The sequence below is a fragment of the Trematomus bernacchii genome, unplaced genomic scaffold (assembly GCF_902827165.1).
Source record: "Trematomus bernacchii unplaced genomic scaffold, fTreBer1.1, whole genome shotgun sequence".
Classification (NCBI taxonomy): domain Eukaryota; kingdom Metazoa; phylum Chordata; class Actinopteri; order Perciformes; family Nototheniidae; genus Trematomus; species Trematomus bernacchii.
In genome coordinates, this window is record NW_022987771.1 from 2452459 (window position 1) to 2473572 (window position 21114).

General features: G+C 41.5%; 1 protein-coding gene across 1 annotated transcript; it reads left to right on the forward strand.

Annotated features, from left to right (window-relative positions):
* The first annotated feature begins 205 nt into the window (after positions 1-205).
* abhd17b (abhydrolase domain containing 17B, depalmitoylase) lies at positions 206-19640 on the forward strand. Its single transcript, XM_034148639.1, has 4 exons — positions 206-662; positions 2415-2891; positions 16254-16433; positions 17219-19640. Exons 2-4 carry the CDS (start codon positions 2425-2427, stop codon positions 17436-17438), a joined length of 867 nt encoding a protein of 288 aa, XP_034004530.1. The 5' UTR covers positions 206-662; positions 2415-2424; the 3' UTR covers positions 17439-19640.
* The last annotated feature ends 1474 nt before the right edge of the window (positions 19641-21114 follow it).

Here is a 21114-nt window from a genome sequence, read left to right on the forward strand (position 1 = left end):
GATTGGATGTTGCCTTGGAATAGTAATATCTGATTGGTTCTCGTAAACCTCAATCAAGACATTACGCCACTCTGCAGCGTCGACAGGACCCGCCCATTAATGTAAACACTTTACACCATTGGTCGACTTGTTTCATCAAACAATGTTCCTATTGGTCCACACAGCTGTCAATCACATCCCCTTGTTCCTTACAAACAGAGTGATTTTCACAACGAAAGCGGTGATGTTTCGGAGGCAAGCGTTACTGTTGTGAAGTGATTGCCAAAGCAACACGGACGTGAGACAATATTTTATTTTATAAAATAGACCCATGTCGCTGTTGAGCTGTTTAGACATTAACCCTTTGAATTAATCGTTTTCATTCACGACTATATGTTGAGAAAACCGAGCGGAGGAAAAAAAAAAAGAGACGACAGTTTCTGAGGCTTCCTGGACCAGGAATCTGCCAGCTAATAAAAAAACTCACAGCTGTGGATACCAAGAGGGATTTACACACTCTGTGACATCGCCAACAAAGAGGACACGGAACAGAGGATAATCTGGATAACCTTGTCAATCTCCCGGCGTCGATAAGAAGACAAGTTGGTGCAAACATAACACCTGACTTCCTTCAATACTGTCACCTGGAAATAGAAAGAAAAACAAAACAAGAGCCCGTGCAGGTAATGTCATAATTTCTCCTCTCTGTGTTAATAAGGAGGATATATGCATGCTAGTGGCTAATTGGCCCTTAACACTTTGCAATAATTATGTTTAGCCATTGGAAATTAAACCTCCACAACCCAGCCTAATCTCTCTGAACACATTTCTGCCTCCACCACCATTTTACAGTAAATCGCCGCGGGGCTCCATTCTGTGTCCTCGCTTTATTTAAGGACTATTTTGGGCATTATGACAAGGAAATAGCCTCCCCTATGCACTGTGGTGCTGTGTGCTCGTTTTAAATGTCAGGGCATTTTGTTGAAAGCTCACAAGGCTGTAAAAAGTAATCACCGAAATCCTTTTTGGTCCAGCCTATTGTTGATAGTAGTGGCTCCCAGGTAATTAAGTACAATTAAAGTCACCTGTGAGTAATCATCATGCAAATAGCTTTTTTCAAGACTATAAAATGCAAACAGTACCATCAAAACCAATCCATTAGGAGGTTATTAAAACACATTAATCAGGGTTATGACACACAAGATTATTTCCAAGGCTTTGAATGTCTCCCACAGTAAAGTATGGGCAATTGCCATATAATTAAAACTGCTGTAAATCTGCCAGATGCAGTTTGAAAAAAGAAATGCATGAATAAAAGTGATTTGTTTGCACATTTTACCAACTACAAATAAGGATTCCTAAACACTTCACTGGACAAATAAATACATAATAAGGATTTAAAGCAAATCTCTGGTGCTGTGAACCGGTCATTTACTGTAAGTGTTTTGGTTATTAAATAAAAACACAAATTAATTAACTGGTACATTTAATTATATTATCATTGCTCATTTGTTAACACAGAGCAGCTAAGGAAGTAACACTGGCCAGGGTGGGCACGAAGAGACATGAGGGATGTGCTTCATCATTCATAATTTGTCCAGTCACTGTAGTATGCATTATGATGGTGTATCCTGGCAACAGATTGATAGAGGATTGAAGATTTGCATAGATTCGAGGATGTAATTACAAAGATGTCATATCGGGGTGTAAGTTCAGACTTTGAGCACCTTAATTTGAAATCCAATCTGCAACACGTGGTCATAACCTGACTGTGATGAGTGTATCGGCCTTTTCAGAAGGGCATATGCCGCGGTGCAGAGTCAAATGACTTGGTTGTAAGAGGCATTCCTGCAGGACATTTTGACAGGTTGACCAGCATCAGTGTCACCGTAATAAGTTCTGCTGCTGACATGTCTCGTGCAGGACCACCACAGCAAATCAAAAGCATCTGGACTTTCTTAAAGGTAGCCTTAGGTGGGGGTCCAGGTGCAGGGTGAAACGAGGAAGCATTTTAAGTCGATACTGTCTGAGTGGTTGTGGAGCCTGGAGACAGACGGAAAACAAACACTCAATTAGTGTCAGAACTATTGCTTTATTTCTACAATCCTGTCTGCATAGAGCTATGAATTTGGGAGAGGGGAATAGAGAGAGTGTAAAAAAGGTTTTAGCCCCCGGCCCCGGAAACCCCCTGCTATTCCACTTAACAAAGTAACAAAGACAAGTGTTAATGTTCTTGGAAAGAGCACATCATCCAAGACTTCGGTTTTGAAATTGCTCTTTCCTTGTGATAAATCTTCAGGGGATGCAGAGGCAAAATAAGGGCATAGATGCTCGTTTTGTAGACATTATATCTTAATTTCTGTAAGGCTAATCTTACATTTAATCTACTGATGTCCCTGTTTCTATTTTAACTCTTCTCCCTCACCCTTCCACAGTGTTTTGAGGATGAACCACTTATCCCTCAGTGAGATATGTTGCCTGTTCTGCTGTCCACCGTGCCCCAGCAAGATCGCCTCCAAGCTGGCCTTCTTGCCCCCAGAGCCCACCTACAGCCTCATGTCTGACGACAGTGGCAGCAAATGGACGCTGAACCTCTCCGAACGTGCAGACTGGCAGTACTCGTCCCGTGAGAAGGACGCCATTGAGTGTTTCATGACACGCACCTCAAGAGGGAACCGCATCGCCTGCATGTTTGTCCGCTGCTCGCCCAGCGCCAAGTACACATTGTTATTCTCCCACGGAAACGCAGTGGACCTGGGCCAGATGAGCAGCTTCTACATCGGCCTGGGTTCAAGGATCAACTGCAACGTCTTCTCCTACGACTACTCGGGTTACGGGGCGAGTTCTGGGAAACCCTCGGAGAAGAACCTGTATGCTGATGTGGACGCCGCCTGGCAGGCACTCCGATCACGGTAATTAGAGATAATGATGATGATGGAAGAACCTGCACAGAGATGTTGGCACAGCGTGTAGAGTAAAGGATGCAGTGATGGATGAGTAGTGATGAATGCATTGGTATGAGAGTAACTGAATAGCATGCAGAGCCACATTTAAAGGTGGTCATAAAATAAAACCGTAATTGCGATTTAGGTGAGGATTGATTAAACCTCAGAGAATAGTAGGTTAAGCACCTTTTTAAAGGGGCCCTATTGAGCTTTTGGGAGTTTTCCCTTCCCCTGTAGGGTGTTGTATAGGTTTTTGTGCATGTGACATCACTACTCAACACTCACGCTTCTGTTGGCTAGCGCTCCAACATATTCAGGGTGTCCACGGGGTCTTAAAAAGTATTACAAGTTGATAAATCAATTTAGCGAAAATTAAGGCTATTAAAAAGTATTAAACGGCATTTTCCAAGGTATTACATTTTGTAGCTTGTTTTCAATAAGTATATAAATTGTCCAAAGAGGTTTTATTCTACAGCTTGCCTGAATGTAATGATTGCGTAGGTGTGTAGTGTGATTCTGTGTAGTTTATTTATGGCATCCCGTTGGATTTGACGTCATCTGAACAGGACATCGCACGCTCACTGCTTGATAGCGCGCGAAGGTCCGTTTACGCCGGTTGTTAAACAACATCGTTATGGGGAAATGCAAGTTTGCGTCAAAATGGTTGGAAGATAAGGAGGAAGGACAATCAATACTGTATATAGTAAATGTGAGGTAAAGTGTGTCGCCAATGTAACCGGTTAAAACTCGAAGTGGCGATGAGGTCTTAAAATGTATGGAAAGGGTCTTAAAAAAGGTCTTAAAAGGTATTACATTTGACTTCAGGATTCCTGCATATACCCTGATATTGTACTTGAGGGGCGGGACATCTCTGAGCCGCTGACCAACCACAACAGAGCCGGCCAGCGAACCAATCAGAGCAGACTGGGCTCTGGTTTCAGACAGAGGGTGAAAAGAGGTGCTGCAGCACAGGCAGTATGAGAAAAATAAAGAGCATTTTGAACATTAAAGCATGGAGACATGTCACAGGAGAGACACCGAATACTAATATGAGGCCTGTAAGTGAGCATAATAGGGCCCCTTTAACTTTAAGGATGTGCAATAATTTGAACATGCATGCAGTTAAAGGTCAGATCTTAAAGGGAAAGGGAACACGCATATACTGTATGTAAATGCTATATGCAAACATCTTCTCCCCTTACAGTGCAAGACATAGTTCCAAATAATTTCCCTCTATAGCACGTCATAAATGAAGCAGTCAGCTGATTAAACCGTGACAAAAGCGTTATATTAATAGCAACTCTCTGTTCATGTCATTCTAGTTTGACAGCTTTGGTAGTGAGGGATAATGCCGGGAATGTTTCCAGCTATGGGGAAGTTGGACCAAAAGAAAATGGACATACTAAAATGAAAGCAAAGTAAATTCTGAAGCAACTGGGCTGATGTAGACTGAGGGTATTTCTCAATGTCGAGTAAGCTTGCTTGGTAGCACATGTCTGCCGAGCATCTTGCTTCAGAAGCGAGGCAAGAATACTTCCTGGCATTCGGAAAACAAAGAGTGGAACAGGCTAGCAAGTGTGCAGGTGTGCGTCATATGAGAGGCCCCGCCTTACATCTTCCGCCACAGATTTGGGGAAATTGGTCCGTGCGCAAAGCATTGTGGGGATTTTAAGACCGCGGAGTCTACTCATGTGCAGCCTCGATATTTCTCCAAACGGAGTACGCCGGGCTCGGTAGATTTCCAAGTATGCTGGAGATTGGAACAGTACTTCGGCGGCACTCGATGACGTAGTATGCTTGAAATAGTGGCTCTGAAGCAGCTTTACTCGCGATTGAGAAACACCCTGTTACCCAAAATTAGAGCGCCACAAAGAGATAACAAGCGCTGTATAAGGGAGAGATGATGTACTGTAGAGAGTGTACAGAAGGAGCTGGGTGATTAGATTGGAACTGATAAGATATTGGGTGGAGATGACGTGGAATGGACATTTGTGTAGGAATGACATGATGTTCTTGTAGGCAGTAATAAGGAGCGTGTTTGCTGTGATTATGCTGCCCAGCCATATGTAGGTGTGTGTGGGCGCTCTGCTGCAACTCTGCTCTGCGGACATGAAAACATATCGGCCAATATTCTCCTTTTCTGATTTCTCAGTTTGATAAACTAACATATTCAGTGCTTCTTGTTGACGCTGTCTGAATGATTTGTTTTGATAATAAAACAAGGACCCCTGGACTCTTGGTGGTTTTAGATTGCAGGTGGTGTTAAGAAATGTAGTATATTTTCTCACAAATAACATCCACTGACATCTGGTGTTTGTCTTTATTGGCAAGGGTTACAATCGGCATTCAATCCCGGGACAAAATACTCTGCAGTAGTCCCAGGTGTTTATCGGCTCCAGGTCCAATCGACTTGCAATGAAGTGAATAATTCAAATAAAACATAAAATCAACAGGGATCATTATAATTCATTTATGTACAAAACATACTATACATGCTGTCTTCTAACCCGTCAGGCTAATGTTGAACAACAGTCATTTGACCTGGCTGATCATCACAAAACACAATTCATCCAAACTTGACAACACATTTTAAAATGATTAAACATTTCTTTGTTTGTCTTTAAGTTTGAAAGAGAACCTGAACAAGTAAACAAAATGAAAAACAAGTAGCTTAATCACCGTAAAATGGTCATTGTGTAACTAACCTTTTATTGGATGATGCATTTGTAACGCCGACCATGACACGCAAGAAAATGAAGGGAATCTACTGGCAATGGAGAAGGAGTCAGGTAATAGACAATCAAATGTAATTCACAGTTCCTGGAAAACCCTTTTTTTCTCAAATGCATTATGCTGTTTTCGAGTAGAAAACAACGATAAAAAGACACATGTTTGCAGATCTATCTCTCCTTACTGCAGCATGGACTCTCCTCTCAGCTCCCTTCCCCAGATACGGTTTGTTATACCTGAGCAGTGCACTTCAGTCTGTTTCTGGTTAACCAGATGTTTCTCACTTCCTTCCATCCATTTTTAAACCTCTCGTCATCTCCTTCTTGTGTCCTTTCTATGACACCATAGACGGACATTGTTCTACATCTTATTTTAGGACTGGTTTGTGACTGTCTTTCAGGTTCCTAAAATGTAATGTAAACGCATGCAGTGCTGACTCTATTGGTTCAGTAATTGATTTGTCGATCCACAGAACATTTAAGAACTGTTTTCATAGTTAATTATTTTATTCATTTTCAAGCAAAACATGATAAAACTGACCTTTTCTGGTTTCAATGTCTTAGGTATTTTGTATTTGATCATTTAATCCATCTAAATATCTTTGGAGCAAGCATTTTGAAGGTGGAACCTCGAGGTTTGACAATTAATCGATTTACTTACGAATATGTTTGACAGAGTTAATTCATTAAAACACTTCTAAAGTTGTTTCAGCCCTATTCCCATTCATACAAGATCTGTTGTCTTCATAAACAGGAAAGCACACAGCCACTCTCCTCTGCTGAGGATGCGATTTTGGGGGATGAGTGTATGGTGAATATGAATGTGAAGGAAAATAATGTGTCCATCTATTTTTTGCATTTTTGTTTACATGGATGAGGGGGTCATACAAGTTCAGTAGGCCTGGTTGTTTTTGTATACTTCCTGCTGGAGGACAAACACATGACTAAGAGAGGAGATGGGGAAGATGGCTCAGGAAAAAAAAAAAACTAGGCTTACAATACAATACAGCTTTATTTATAGAGCACTTTAAACCTCCAGACCTGTGCTGTACAGGCTAATAAACAAAACAAAACATACAAAAAGACACAGCTCAGCTCACACACCATAAAACAAGTATAAGTAAAAACAATAGACAATTTAAAAGCAACGCTCTAAAAGATGTTAATACGCTAAGGAGAAGAGGTGGGTTTTAAGAAGCGATTTAAAAACAGGCAGTGTGGCGGCCTGTCTGATGTGCTGGGGCAGATCGTTCCACAGTGCGGGAGCCGCTACAGAGAAGCAACGGCCCCCTCTGAGCTTTGACTTGGTTCTGGGCACATTCAGGAGCAGTTGATCCGCTGACCTGAGAGGGCGGTTGGGCGTGTAAGGGTGAAGCAGCTCAGAAAGATATGGTGGGGTCATGCCATTTAGGGATTTAAAAGTTAAATGAATCCTAAAATGTATTGGCAGCCAGTGGAGCGAAGCCAAATTGGGGGAAATGTGATCATATTTCCGTGTGCCAGTTAAAAGCCTTGCTGCGACGAGCGAGGGAGGACCCACTGACAACAATGTAGAGAGAGTTACAGTAATCCAGCCGAGTGGTGACAAAGGCGTGTATTACTGTCTCAAAATGCTGTCTGGAGAGAAAAGGTTTTACTTTGGCTAGCTGCCTCAGGTGATAAAAGCTTGTTTTTACCACTGATTTAATCTGACTCAAGTTTTAGTTCACGGTCCATTTTAATGCCAAGGTTCGTAATGGTGGGCTTGGTGTACTGAGCCAGGGAACCCAGGTCTACAGAAGTGGTGCTACCAAAAACCATTACTTCTGTTCAGTTTTAGGAAGTTGCACGCCATCCAGGCCTTTATGTCCTCTAGACACTTTAGCAGTGGGCTACTTGAGTAACCCTCCTTCTTTTTTAGTGGGACATAAATCTGGCTATCATCAGCATAGCAGTGGAATGCGATTCCGTGCTTTCTAAATATGGACCCAAGAGGGAGCAAATAGAGGGAGAATAGCAGGGGGCCTAATACTGAGCCCTGTGGGACCCCATACAGGAGTGGAGCAGAGGATGACTCTGAGTCACCAAGGCTGACAGAGAAAGTTCTGTCCTTCAGATATGACCTGAACCATTCCAGGGCTTTCCCCTCAATGCCCATCCAGTGCTCCAAGCGAGAGATCAGGATGTCATGGTCGACTGTATCGAAAGCAGCAGTTAAATCAATAAGTAGAAGCACAGCGTCAGTAGATAAAAGGATGTCATTAAAAACTCTTAAAAGCGCCGTTTCAGTGCTGTGCATAGTTTTAAAACCGGATTGGAAAACCTCCAGTGTATTGTTCTCTTCCAGAAAAAAACATAATTTGACTGTAGACAATCTTCTCCTGGATCTTTGACATAAAAGGCATTTTGGAAATGGGCCTAAAGTTAGCCAGAACTGTGGGATCCAGACTGGGTTTTTTAATACGAGGTTGCACTACTGCATGCTTCAGGTTTTCAGGGACCTTCCCGTGCAGAAAGCCACTCCTGTATCAATGCTTGTGTGAGTGCATGTTATTTCTGTGGAAAATGAAGATGTTGGCACAAGTGCTGATGGGTAACACTGGTTGGGCCGTTGTTTATTTTCTGCTGCCTTTGGCTGTGAATTTCTCTTGGCACTTCTTTTATATTGTACACAATCTACCATTTCAGTGAATATACTGAATGGTCCTCTTTTGAAAAGGAAGCTGGCAAGTTAAACAGGAAACCCATTGATCGTAAAGGTTGTGCATACAGGAAATGGGCCACTGCTGTGAAGAAGAGCCCGCTTTCCGGTGGTCAGTCTGTGTCTACGTGTGTGTGTGGGAACAAAATGCAATCCTTTCTTTAAAGTGGGAGCCTTTCTGTCACTTGTGGTTTCAATTGGGAGTTTGTCGCCGTGAATGCCGCACAAACAATGTAGATTTTCATAGAAAGAAAAAAGACGGTTAAGAAAGGCGTTCAGGACACTTTGAAAGCTTTCTTCCTTTTCCTTTCTATTCCCAGCAAACACTTCTTGAAAGAGAAAGTAGCACTTCAGGCTTCCATGTCGTTCTGCTTCATCTCATTTTCCAGCTTGCATGTTTTTGTTGCTGCACAGAGGAGTCTCCTGCTCCCACTCAGTCGTGATCGAAGGCGAACATTTGCTTTGAAATGTTCTTTCTGAGCAAAGCAGAACTTTAAATAATAAAACATTACACTTGGTGATCTTTGTGTCGGGCAGAAGGTTGAAACGGCATTTCTTGACAAAAAGCGAATCTTGTTTGCTGACTTTTTATGCAAGTTCAGTTATAGTTTAGATAAAAATGTGCAGGTCATTACTTATCTTTCCCTTGTCACCACACTGTGTGCCCAGGCTCTGTCACACTGTCAGTAGAGATGATACATGTTTTACCAATAAAGCCACATTTCCACTGGACAAAGAAAACACTAATGCTTCGTAACATCTGGCCTTTGTCTTCAGTGGGAAAGCTAACAATCAGCATCTTATTCCCAGTCCAAAATAGTCTTGACTTAGTCACGATCATTTACCGTCTCAAGCTCTGATCGTTGATGATGCAACACTCATTTAGTATGGACAATTTTTCTTGCGTGAATATGGACACGTGACTTTAGTTTGCAAAATATAAAGTGATTGCCTCTATATGTTTAATCTGTCCTATTGTATAACAGCCCTGTGATCATATCCATATCCAAATTTGCAAGACCTAATTTGCCTATAGGCCAACTGACCTTTGTAAGGTGGGGTGGCTACTTGTATTTGCCTTCTGGTGTCACTGGTTAGCTGTAACAAGCTGTAAATGAGCTGGTAAAAAAAGGAAGGAAAAGCAGGTATTGACCCAGCATCCATCTTAGACACTGTTTCACATTCCTTTGTTTGTTAACCAGCGAAGAAGGAACCTCAAGAGGCTTTTAGGAACAAGGAAATATATTTGTATTCAAGTAGCCTCACCCTGCAAGTGTGAATGGCAACATTGTAATGACATTTATATTTGGTGATCTCTTTTCTACTCGTGCCAAGAGGTTAAAATGAAAACGGGCGTGTTTGAATCATGGCATGTGAAGATATCCTCATTAGTAATTCTTTAAAATGCAAATGCAACTTTCTTCAAAGATAAGACTAAGACGTAGAATATAAAGAAATCGATGCACTTGGAAATGTATAAACACTACAGAATGGACACTAGGAAGGCGTTTCATTGAGAGACTGTAACGGGTTAATGAAGGACGGCATCATTATGTAATGTGATACTTTAATTGCGCACAAGACACTTGTCATTATGGGGTTGAGAACACAGACATCCGGCCTGAGACTGTCTACTACTGTTCCCTTTTTATACCCAAAGAAATCAACAATTAAAATAAGACCATTGTTCAGTTTATCGAGCCCTTTGCATACGTTATTTGGATTAAACAAATGAGGAGCGTCAATGTAAAATGTGTGGTTAGGATACTTTATTGCCATGTCAGGGTCCCTCTTTCTGTCTGAGCTCTGCTGCCTCTCCAGTTACAGAATATATTGTGTTAAAGGTCCCGCTGTCAGGATTGTCAACACTAAGTGCTTCTGTTGCCACTCATCAGACCTCTTTGTGGTCAGTGATACTCTGCTAAGGCCTCCAAACACATCGCATGATATCAGCTCAAAGGCCAACTGAGTTTAACATTGCTAGTGTGCTACAACTGTGACATTTTCTAACACGATGAGAATGTAATGATGACAGTTTTTAAGTATTTTCACAAACTAAATGAGCTCAATGCTAGCTAATCATGAGAATTTAAATGGGGGACTTCAAGTCTAATTCTTTGGCACAATAAAGAATTTAAAAGGGATTTACGGTACGTCCACACGGTTCCGTCGCGTGCTTCAACGGAGACGCTTCCCATTCACTTTGAATGGGGTGACGTCAGGCTTTGCCGAACTGCATTGTGGTTCCGTCGCTTTGCCTCCGTTGCTCGCTGCGAAAGTTGAGAAAAGTTCAACTTTTCAAGCATCGACGGAAGCGCCAGCCAATTGGCCAATCGCTAGCCAATCAGACCGCGTGCTTGTGTGTCCGGGGCGGGAGATTTATGTGATTGGTTGTTGGTCCGCGCCAGACACGCCCACCGGCAAGCTTCAATGCGATGGAACCGTGTGGATGTACCGTAATTGACGTCAGAAATAATGGATATGTTTTGCACAAGTTTGTAAGTATTTGCCCTTCCAAAGCTTAGTGTTAATAAGGCCCTAGTATCATGTAGTATCTGCCTCGGTGGCTCTGCTCTGTGTGTCTGATGCTGTAAAAGGCTGTGCCAGAATCTTAATTGTGTGTCTTTAAGATAGAAAGAGGGTACACCCCAGCCTTTTGACCCTGCCAAGCATGAATCCACTAGATTGTGTTTATCACATCAAAAGGCCTCTCTGCACGGCCTCACATTAGTCTGCTCAGCTGCCTACATCCCTCGTGAAGTCTCATGTTAGATCAGACGCACACTCTGAAGAAGAGTGTGCCTCTCTCACTTCTGTACTGTGTCTTATGTTGACTTTTTTTCATATTTTGAGCGAACCAGACTGTCTTTTCCTGCTTCTGCTTTGGCTTTCTGTGTCTTTTTCCTCCTTATGATTCAGCAGTCAGAGAATTCCCCTTCTCTTGAGTGTTGGGACACTTGAGTAGGCGTCTGTCGCTTTAAACTACACAGTCTTATGACACGAGGGCAGCCTGCTGTCACTGTGCTAACAGTCGAACCCCAGGAACAAAACACACACACACACTCTTCCTTAGCTCTTTTGTTTAACCACAGTGGATGAGGCACTCCCTTCACCTGAGCAAGGAGTGTACTCATCAAATGTATGAGTCAGTGTGTTTTCACACGGTGTCCATTATCATACTCACGATTACTAATGAGTCAGATGTACTATTTGTTTCGAAATCAACTTGAAAAATTGTAGTTGACTGAAGTGACCAAGCTGACAGCCTTCCCCTGTGTGTGTGTGTGTGTGTGTGTGTGTGGGGGATGAATGGCACTGTATTTTATTTTCCCTCTGAGATGCAGGCGGGGCAGCAATCAATCCTGCTTGTCTAATAATGACAGTAGCCTAGCAACCCTTAACCAATGAGCTTTCAAACAGGGTTTTTTTTTTTTTTACTCATCGTTCAAAAACTCACTTCTTGCTCAATCATCCTCATCAAAGCACCTTCACTTTTCCGAGAGGGGAGAAATTCTCACAAACATGAATGAGCACAGGCTATCCACCATGTGTGTGCATCCATACAGCACTTGAAATATCAGTGGTGTGAAGGCTTTGTGTGGCGAAAGAAAACAAAGAGTGCGTTAAGTGTGTTGGGTGGAGTGTAATCGCTCACCTGACTATCCTTGGCAACAGGGCTTAGTGATGTTGCAGATCACATACTTGTTGCTCTCATATCTTGATATATAATTCACTCACGGGTTCATTTCATGTGTTGGCTTTAAGATCTCAACATCTATTAATTTTCTAGACAAATCTGAGCACTGGTAGAGCCTGAAGGAAAAAGGTGCCAAGCATTAACGGATCATAGGAACGCTCCAGTGAAGGAATCACCTCCTATGTAGCGCAGATGGTGCTCTAATCTGTTAAAAATGCCTCTACATATGTTCAGATTATCTTTAAAATATCTATTATTCATAGTGACTGCTAAGGGATGAGAATGTTTCCAGTCTTCAGGGAGCAAGAGGTGGGCCGGAGACAGAACAGGGCGACGACTTGGAGGATGTGATGCATAATACATTGGATTTGTGTCAGGAGACTAAATTGATAAAGGATCGGGGGAAGGCCGTAACCATGGAGCATGGCTGGCTATGGCTCTCTGAGGGTATTCAAGCTGAAGTGCAATGGAGTAAATGGCATGCTTGTGTTGGCCGGGTTAGTTGTGTGTTGTGTGGACTTGGGTTGGTTAAAGCCTGTCAGAGCCCCGGTCCTACGTGCAGCTGCAGATCTAGAAATGTCCTCCTTTTTCCTGAATGTGCCAAGACAGCAGGATGGGTTAGTGCAGTGGTTCTCAAACTTTTTTCAATAATGTACCCCCTTTGAAAAAAGAATTCAGCCAAGTACCCCCTGATCAGCGCAAAAACAATTTGTTAAGGAAAAAAGGCCTATATAAAGAGGTACAGTACAGCGCTGCACCATCGGTGTCTGATTTATTAAAACAACATTGTAACTGATAAACACTTAAATGCTACATTTCAAATGTTTACAATCCATCACTAAATTCATGGCAAACCAATTTTAACATCATGCAATAACACTAAGACGACATTAGTTGCATTGAACTGATCTTTTTAATAAGTTGTACTTACAATGTAGTGAGAAACATGGGCTTGTGCTTCACTGAGGATCTTTGTCATTCTGACAGGGAGGCAAACTGCAGTTATTACACTTCACGTTTTGAAATATGTGTAACTGTTAATATAAAACCCACACTGCTCAAACTTCGTTACTTTTCCTAAAATTGGTATATTTATTTATTTATTTTGGGGCGTGGAGAAAAAAAGATGAGCATTTTATGAGCATGGGATTTTGACCCCTCATATAAACATATGCATAATGCTGCGCTATACTTTGCAGCCACAAGCCGTTGCCAAGCAACGCTTATTGTTTAGGTCCTTTGATAAGCAGGCAGTCAGATAATTAACTAGAACTAGCTAGATCTGATAGATTTAGACATAAACGCGAGTGAAGTATAACCGGACACGAGAGAGAGATCAGAGATCAGATCAGCTGCTGCTGACGGAGAACACGCAGCTCTTCATGATCACAGCTCCCCCGCTGTGACGGACCGTTGAGTGGAGCAAAATGCACTAAGAGTTAGACCTAACACACTTGGCTAGTTTATCTACTCTGGAACTAGCTAAACTAGTTGTAAATATATGTATTCTTTACTGTCGGGTCACTCATTACAGGTTCAGCGAGCTGCACGAGACTGACGGGCTGTCAGGAGAGGGAGAGGAAAAGAGAGCACCCCGTTTATTTTCCACATTTTATTATCCATAATTACTGTACACTTTTGAATAAAGTAGTTAATCTGCTATTAGTAGTTTGCTTAAATGCATTACTTATGTTGTATTTTTTCATTAACATAAAATAAATCTCACGTACCCCCTGCAGTACTCCAACGTACCCCAGGGGTCCGCGTACCCCCATTGGAGAACCACTGGGTTAGAGGTTGAGGTGACCTTGTTGTTCGCAGGAGGTCACAGGGTCAAGCCTTGCATTATTGATTGTATTAATAACTTGTGTCCTCTAGGCAAACACTCCCTGTTGGTCTGGTGTCAAGATGTAAGTAAACCATGCTAAAGTGTGTTGCAGTGTCTCACATCCCTTCCCCTGATGACTAAGCTATCAAACGGCTTCACTTCACCCTCTCTGTATTGACATTAGACCGGCTTGACGTGCTAGTGACATCCGTGTGGTGACTGTTTATGTGTGTTAGGATTGGCCATGCTTTTGTGGCCTGATATGGAAAAGAACATTGACTAGATAAGTGTAAACAAAAGGAGATAAGCACGAGTAAAATATGATAACAAAAAAGGTGTACTTGAAGGCTAAACAGATAAAGCTGTAACCAAATAACAGACTGCCGCTAACAGACAAGAACGCAAAATCTTTTAATGCGGTTACGCCTGAAGGCATTGCGATGTGCTCCTCAGGATTATTGTGAAGTTACTTCATAAACACATTCACAAATCTTCTAATCCAATGCTGTGAACATGTATTTAAAAGAAGAAGCAACCGTCTTATACCAAGAGATGTACCTTAATCTTCCCCGGTCGCACTTAATATTAGAAACCTATTTCAACAGTGGCTGTTATCTCTCGGGCAATTAACCAACATTTAATTTAAATCGCAATATGATTATCAGTCATATTGCAAGCGTTCTGTAATTTGACTGGCTTCCTTTCATATGAGAGTTCATCGCTCTTGAAGTCTATCGCCTTCAGATAATGTTATTACATAGCTTACATTTTGTTTTCTGTTAGCTTAGCTTAACCCTGGCAACAGAAAACTCCCTATATTGGATTAGAAGGTATCACTTTTTTAATATTTTCATGAACCAGGTATATGTGGTAATCTAACTTGTATGCTCAACAAGTCAGTAGTGTAGGTCATTCTTGGGGTTCCTTAGTACATTTTGCCTTCAGTGATTTCTTAGTATAGACGATTATGATCAAAGCTTCAAACCCCTGAGCTTTTTAAGGATCTGAGAAACAGCCGTTCTAATAATCGCACCGCATAAAGTGGGATCTGGATTAACAGTGATGTTAGGCTTAATGACAAATCATTAACGTTGCATTGAACAAGGAATGGTATGAAAGCAGCAAGGACATTAACTTCAGGTTTGTCAGAAGCTGCTTCTCTCTATGATCAGGTAGGGCGATTTGACTTTGATAGTTTGTGAGAAAAAAACCTTGACATCTTGTTCTCGTCCTCTCTGTCCCTCACCTCCCTTAAACCGCAACATGATGCTGAATGATAGAGATAGCTTTCAGTCCGGTGCGTATATTATCGTCAGCCAGCCTTGAGAGTTAATGTTGCTCTCACCACCACAGCAGTCTGTAGTAACACTTCTCTCTGCCCTGCCAGTATTTTCACCCCTATTTATACTCTGTGAAGGCCAGCTGACACGACGACGGTAAACTGTTCCAATGTTCCTGCTAATGACTGTGTGTCAGTGTGTGCACACTTCCATGTTCATCGCCCATTCATAGCAGAAGTGCTGCATTACAGATTGCTTCTCTACAAAGGTTATTTTTATGGAGTTCCTAATTATAATAATTCATCCCAGCAGTGCAGAGCCGTGTCATATTTTGGTGCTCATTTATTGTTCATCACTGTGATGTACAGGAGTGGAGTGGCAGAGGCTTAAGCCTGTAATGGTAGTGCTCCTAATTGTAATAATGGAGTAGAGCAGGGTTGTAGTGGGGCTGCTCGTGGCTGTGTACTACAGGATAAACTAAGACAGGGCTGCAGTGTTCTCCGACTGGTTCAGGTCGTCAGCTGACTGCTTCTTGCTACACTGGGTCACGTTCTCCATAATCAGCTGTGGAATGTCTTGATATTATTCCTCCCTCAACCTCAATCCGTATCAGTGTTTTCTTCCTTTGTCGTGCTCTAGATTCCCTTTGAGTCACGAGTCTGCAGAAGGTGGTCCTCTGTGTTCAGACAGCCACTGAACCATGGCTGTTTCCCCATCTCTGTGTACTTGTTTTAGGAGGTCGTATAATCACTGAGTCACTGCGGCGCGACGTCTCAGCCGAGTATGAGTCAGTCTGTTAGCACACAGGTGTTAGTGTGTGTGTGTGTGTGTGTGTGTGAAGCATCATGGGGGAACAATGGAGGATTAGTTGGCAGTGTGAGGGTATTTTCCATGAAAGCGGTAAAAAGAAGACCTTGTGTATAACTAATAAAATCAACTTTCAACTTGTCGATTCCAAAATATTTCCTTTTCTACTTTGCCAGCTGAACACATGCCAGTGTCTGGTGAAGCAAGCTGGATGTAACTAAACATATCTGGCTTTTAGTGGTGTAAATAATCCTGTACATGATGTGCAAACGTGTAATATTCAGATACTAAATGTCATCCTCTCTCAGGTATGGCATCCGGCCAGAACACGTGATCGTGTACGGCCAGAGTATTGGCACCGTGCCCTCTGTGGACCTGGCCTCTCGCTACGAGAGCGCCGCCGTCATCCTCCACTCCCCGCTCACCTCCGGCATGAGAGTGGCCTTCCCCGACACCAAGAAGACCTACTGCTTCGACGCCTTCCCAAAGTGAGTGCACTGCATGAGACAGATGGCGCCTGTACGACAATCCTGCACAGAAAGGCACATGACAAGCTCATGCTTTTAGAAATACAGTATTTTATGAACGTATTTACATAAGAGAGAAACACACACAAGCTTGCAAGCAATTACATTTAGATGTTTCTAATCAATAAAGGGAGTGTTCTGAGTGAGATGCTTTAAAGATATTTCCTGTAGCTCCCTCTGGTGGTCGGTGGCCAAACTCGCTCTGCTTTTTCCTTTTTTCTGTGATATTTCAGCATTTATATTTCTCTTTTTATTGTGTTGATTACAATTACTTAAAGGTAGGGTAGGTAATTAACTTCAGAAACACTTTTTGTTATATTCCATGGAATGCTCTTAACATCCCGATAGCAATGAATACATTAAATGCTTTGACAATAAATACATACAAAAAATGTCATCTGTGGAAGCCGTGGCGCTGTAAAAAGCACGACCAATCATCTGAGCCGGCCCGGCTAAAATAACTGGATGGCCTACCTGTCTGTCAGCCTTCCATCTCGTGCACAAACGTATCTCGTGCCCTCATTGGTCATGTGCGCGTTCGTGTGTGTTGGAGGAGGGGCTCTGTAAGGAAGTCTGAAGCAACGGGCAGATTTTTTTCGGTTGTGTACTTTCAAATTCTAGCGCACTCGAGCTGGTTTCTCCATTCTTACCTACCCTACCTTTAACCTAGGTCTTACTTTTGTCTGAGTGCCTGTATTTTTAACATCACTCCCTAACTTTGTTTTCTATTTATTTTTACTCCGAAGCATCGACAAGATCTCCAAGGTGACGTCCCCAGTGCTGGTGATCCATGGCACGGAGGACGAGGTCATCGACTTCTCCCACGGCCTGGCGCTGTACGAGCGCTGTCAGCGCCCCGTGGAGCCGCTGTGGGTGGAGGGCGCCGGACACAACGACGTGGAGCTCTACGGACAATACCTGGAGAGACTCAAACAGTTTGTTGCACATGAGCTGGTCAACTTGTAGAGGAGCTGGAAAGGAGGGCGGCGAGAGAAGAATAGAAAAAAAGCGATGGTTTCCAGGAGAGGGTGGATGATGGAGAAGGGTACAATGTTTTATTTTATGTGAATTGATGCAGGTAGAAGTGGTTTTAGTCTGTGTAATCTGAAGTTTTGGTGGCAGTCTTCTCTCAGTATCGAGCGCCTCGCCCCCTTGGAGCTCCCTTTTGTCAAAGGGGCAAAGAGCCTTTCAGTACCGTCCACTCCACATGCTGCAGCTGTGAACTTACAACCCATCAGTTTTTGTTTTGCTTTAAAATTTTGTTTTTTTTATGTTGCAATTTGCACATCCTGATTGTGAGAATGAAAGAATGCACAGACGATATTCTGAGTGTACATGCAGTAAATGAGAGTGTGTCACATTTTGTTGCTGCCTTTTTAAGAAAGACATGGTCCACTGTTCCTTATGGAGGGATTTTGAGGCTGTAGAACTGGACTAGACTCTCCAACCCAGCCGAGCTCCATCTGACTGAGGTTCGGCCCTCCACTCTGCAGTCACCGTGTATTTCCTTTTTTGGATTACTGTTTATTATATTTTTTTATATTATACATGATTTTTGCACGTATCAGCTGTCACTGGTGTACAACACGAACTGACATTATCTAGCTGTGTGCCAGTGTTGCCAAATGTTTAGTATAATATATAGCAGAGAGTTGGACACACAGAAATGTGTACAAAATTCATCTAGTAACATCTCAAAAGCTCGGTTAGCTGTATTCAGTTCGTACTTCTCCGTTAGGTCTTAATTGGGGGGAATTGAATGACTTGCAATCTAAAAAAATATGATGCAGTTCATGTAGTCGGTTAAAAGAATCGGGCTGTGTACCAATGCCGGTTATTTCCTGCCACTCTGTCCTTTGGAAACATTTCCACAGTTACTTCTTCAAGGTAAACTCCGAAGCATTGCTGCTGTAGGTTTATTACTGCTACGCTGTAGTAGATGCATGTTTCAGAACATAAAATGCTGGACAGATAAATGTAGAAACTATCTGACACCTCTTTGGAAATGACAATATTCCCCTTTATATAGTAGCTAATATGAAACCCAGTGTTGACAGTGTTTTTTCTGTCTTTGGGTGAGAAGATGAAGTGAAATAATGTATGTAGTTATTATTACAGATCTTATGTACCTGAATCAGATCTTTAAGTTGTCTTTTTTTGTATAAGATACGACTATGTTAACTACTGTGACAGCAGTCTGTGCTCTATTCAAGAATTATACCACTAATGCCAATCATGACTGAATGGTGCACATTATTAACACAGCTGGTGTAGATTTATTGTCACTTCAGGAAGTTGTTGAACATTATACTGTTGCGTTTTAAGTTATTGAGAAGCTTAAAATGAATAGACGATGGGTAAGTGGCTCAGCATTAAAGGCCTCCATCATGGACGTTTTGTTTTTGTCTTAACCTTTTGTCTGCATGGTAGTTCTGGATCCATTGTTGTCTATTGATTTGCCCTTTTAATGCTGAGCGTGCTAAAACAAAGAATCAGCCGCTGATGGCTCCTTTGAGACCCTGAAAAGCAAATGTCAAAGTGCTACTGCATGCCAAGAATGGCTAGTTTTTATTTTTTTCAGTCTGTGTGACAAACTGAGTTGAATAAGAGCTCTCAATAACTCTATGTTTTTATGGGTATTTTTTTTTACCTGCATTACACTAGCCTGTGTCAACAAAAGGGGTCAAATACTGTTTGTGTTAGACAATTCATCAATAAGCAAATGGGTGCTACTGTAAACTTCAGGTCTGCTCACTTACGTTAAAGAGGAAGTAAAAATGGCTTGATGTTTTGTCATCTGTTAAGAAACTTTTATTTTCACAACTCATTTGTCTTATAAACAAGGTTATGCTTTTTGTTTGATTTTAACTTTGTAAATAATATTTGTAATGGACATGTCATTTTTATTTCTTTGTCTTTCACAAGCTTTCATCATTTCTTTCCTCTGTCATTATTCTTAATTCTCTAACTCTTTATGAGACCAAGGTAGGCCATCCTTTTGGCTTTCAGAAAACCTTTGTACAGGAAACTTTGACTAATGTCATCTCTGATTTGATTAATTTTGTATATCATATTTCAATACAAAGGACCATATATGTAATAACAATATTAATAAAGTAATTCTAACGTGGATAGAGAAAATAAAATGGTATTTGAGAAGCAACACAATTTCTGACTGAACTGTTTATTTTTGGGGGGGAACTTTTTAAGTTTCTTTATTTCAGGATTGTATTTTGGAGATGTCTTGTGCCGTGTAACAGGTGATATCATGCTCTTTCACAAGACCTCATTTAAGATTGCCCTCATTATAGCAGAGATGTCATTTGGCTGAACCGAAACAAAGCAGGTTTGTATTTTCTGTCAATGACAATAACTAAGATAGTTTAACAACTCTTTCCCAGGCATTACTATGTGTTTGAGGTTTCGGAGAAACTCTTATTTCTCTTGTCCTAATAATATCTTTAAATGTGTTGAAGTGGGTTTTCTGTGTTGTGTTTTTTGCATAATTGAGTAAGTGAGCGATTCCTAATGAATGAATCCAAAACAACAGCCCTCCATATAAACAATATATTACCTTTTTTGATTAAAGTAAGTTCATATGAGGGTGAAGGCTATACTGTGTTACTCCTGTATGTTGTGCATCATACTGCACCATCTGAGTTAAGATAATGTAAATGAGCTTGTGTGTTATCATCTATATATACAGTCTATGGTTATCATCAGCAACATGTGCTTCTGGGGCACATTTTGTATTTCCCGCAAAGATATTTTAAAGCAAAAAAAGGACGAGACAATTATGAGATTACAGAGTTTAAAAGAAAGGAAGTGTCAAAAATCCTGCAGTTTAAATGTTTTGGCGCTTATGCCAATTTTTCTCTGACACTGCAAAACCATTCTGTATTTGTGACATTATCCGTGTTTATTATTGTAGAAATCAGTATTTCGTGTACTAGTAGTAGTAGTAGTAGTAGTAGTAATGGAGTATTGAAAGTATACTACACAACCAGCAGGCGGCAGTGTGGATCAGGTTTAAGCCCCTCCCCTTCAGTTCGTGGTCGTGGTGAAGCATTCAAAGACTCCTCGGATTCCATTCATTCCTTCTTAGAAAGCCTTTTAAATGTGGGATTAACACACTCATGTCACATAATATTACTTCATTGTTGGCTTGATCACATGCAAAACCGAAACACAGCCAGTGGGTGTTTCAGCTTCAGAGTTACAAGTACGGTTTTCCATGAATTAACTTTTTCTGTTACCATGCACTCACAATTGACTGAAAATCACAGTCAAACTGTCAGTATGGAAACTAGACGTGTTGACATTTGCTCAATAGGCTACTGGCATATTGTCACAGGAGTCATCTCATGATCTCATGATAAAGGAGTAACTAAAAACCATGAGAGGATTATGAGACAATTAGTTGGCAACAACTTTGCGAAGAAGCTTTTTGTTAAAAAATATTTCACAGTTCCAGCTTCTTGAATGTGAAGATTTACTGCTTTTGCTTTAAAATGTTTTTTAAAGCAATGAGTATTTGTACTCATTTACACTTTAAGTACATTTTCCTAATCGTACTTAAATACTTCTACTTAAGTACCATTCGCACTTTTACTTCAGAATCAGAATCTGTTTTGTTACCAAG

Coding starts and splice junctions, on each gene's coding strand:
- abhd17b (XM_034148639.1), top strand. CDS start 2,425: ATGAACCACTTATCCCTCAGTGAGATATGTTGCCTGTTCTGCTGTCCA. Junction 2,892..16,253: donor TGGCAGGCACTCCGATCACG/GTAATTAGAGAT, acceptor ATCCTCTCTCAG/GTATGGCATCCGGCCAGAAC. Junction 16,434..17,218: donor TGCTTCGACGCCTTCCCAAA/GTGAGTGCACTG, acceptor TTTACTCCGAAG/CATCGACAAGATCTCCAAGG.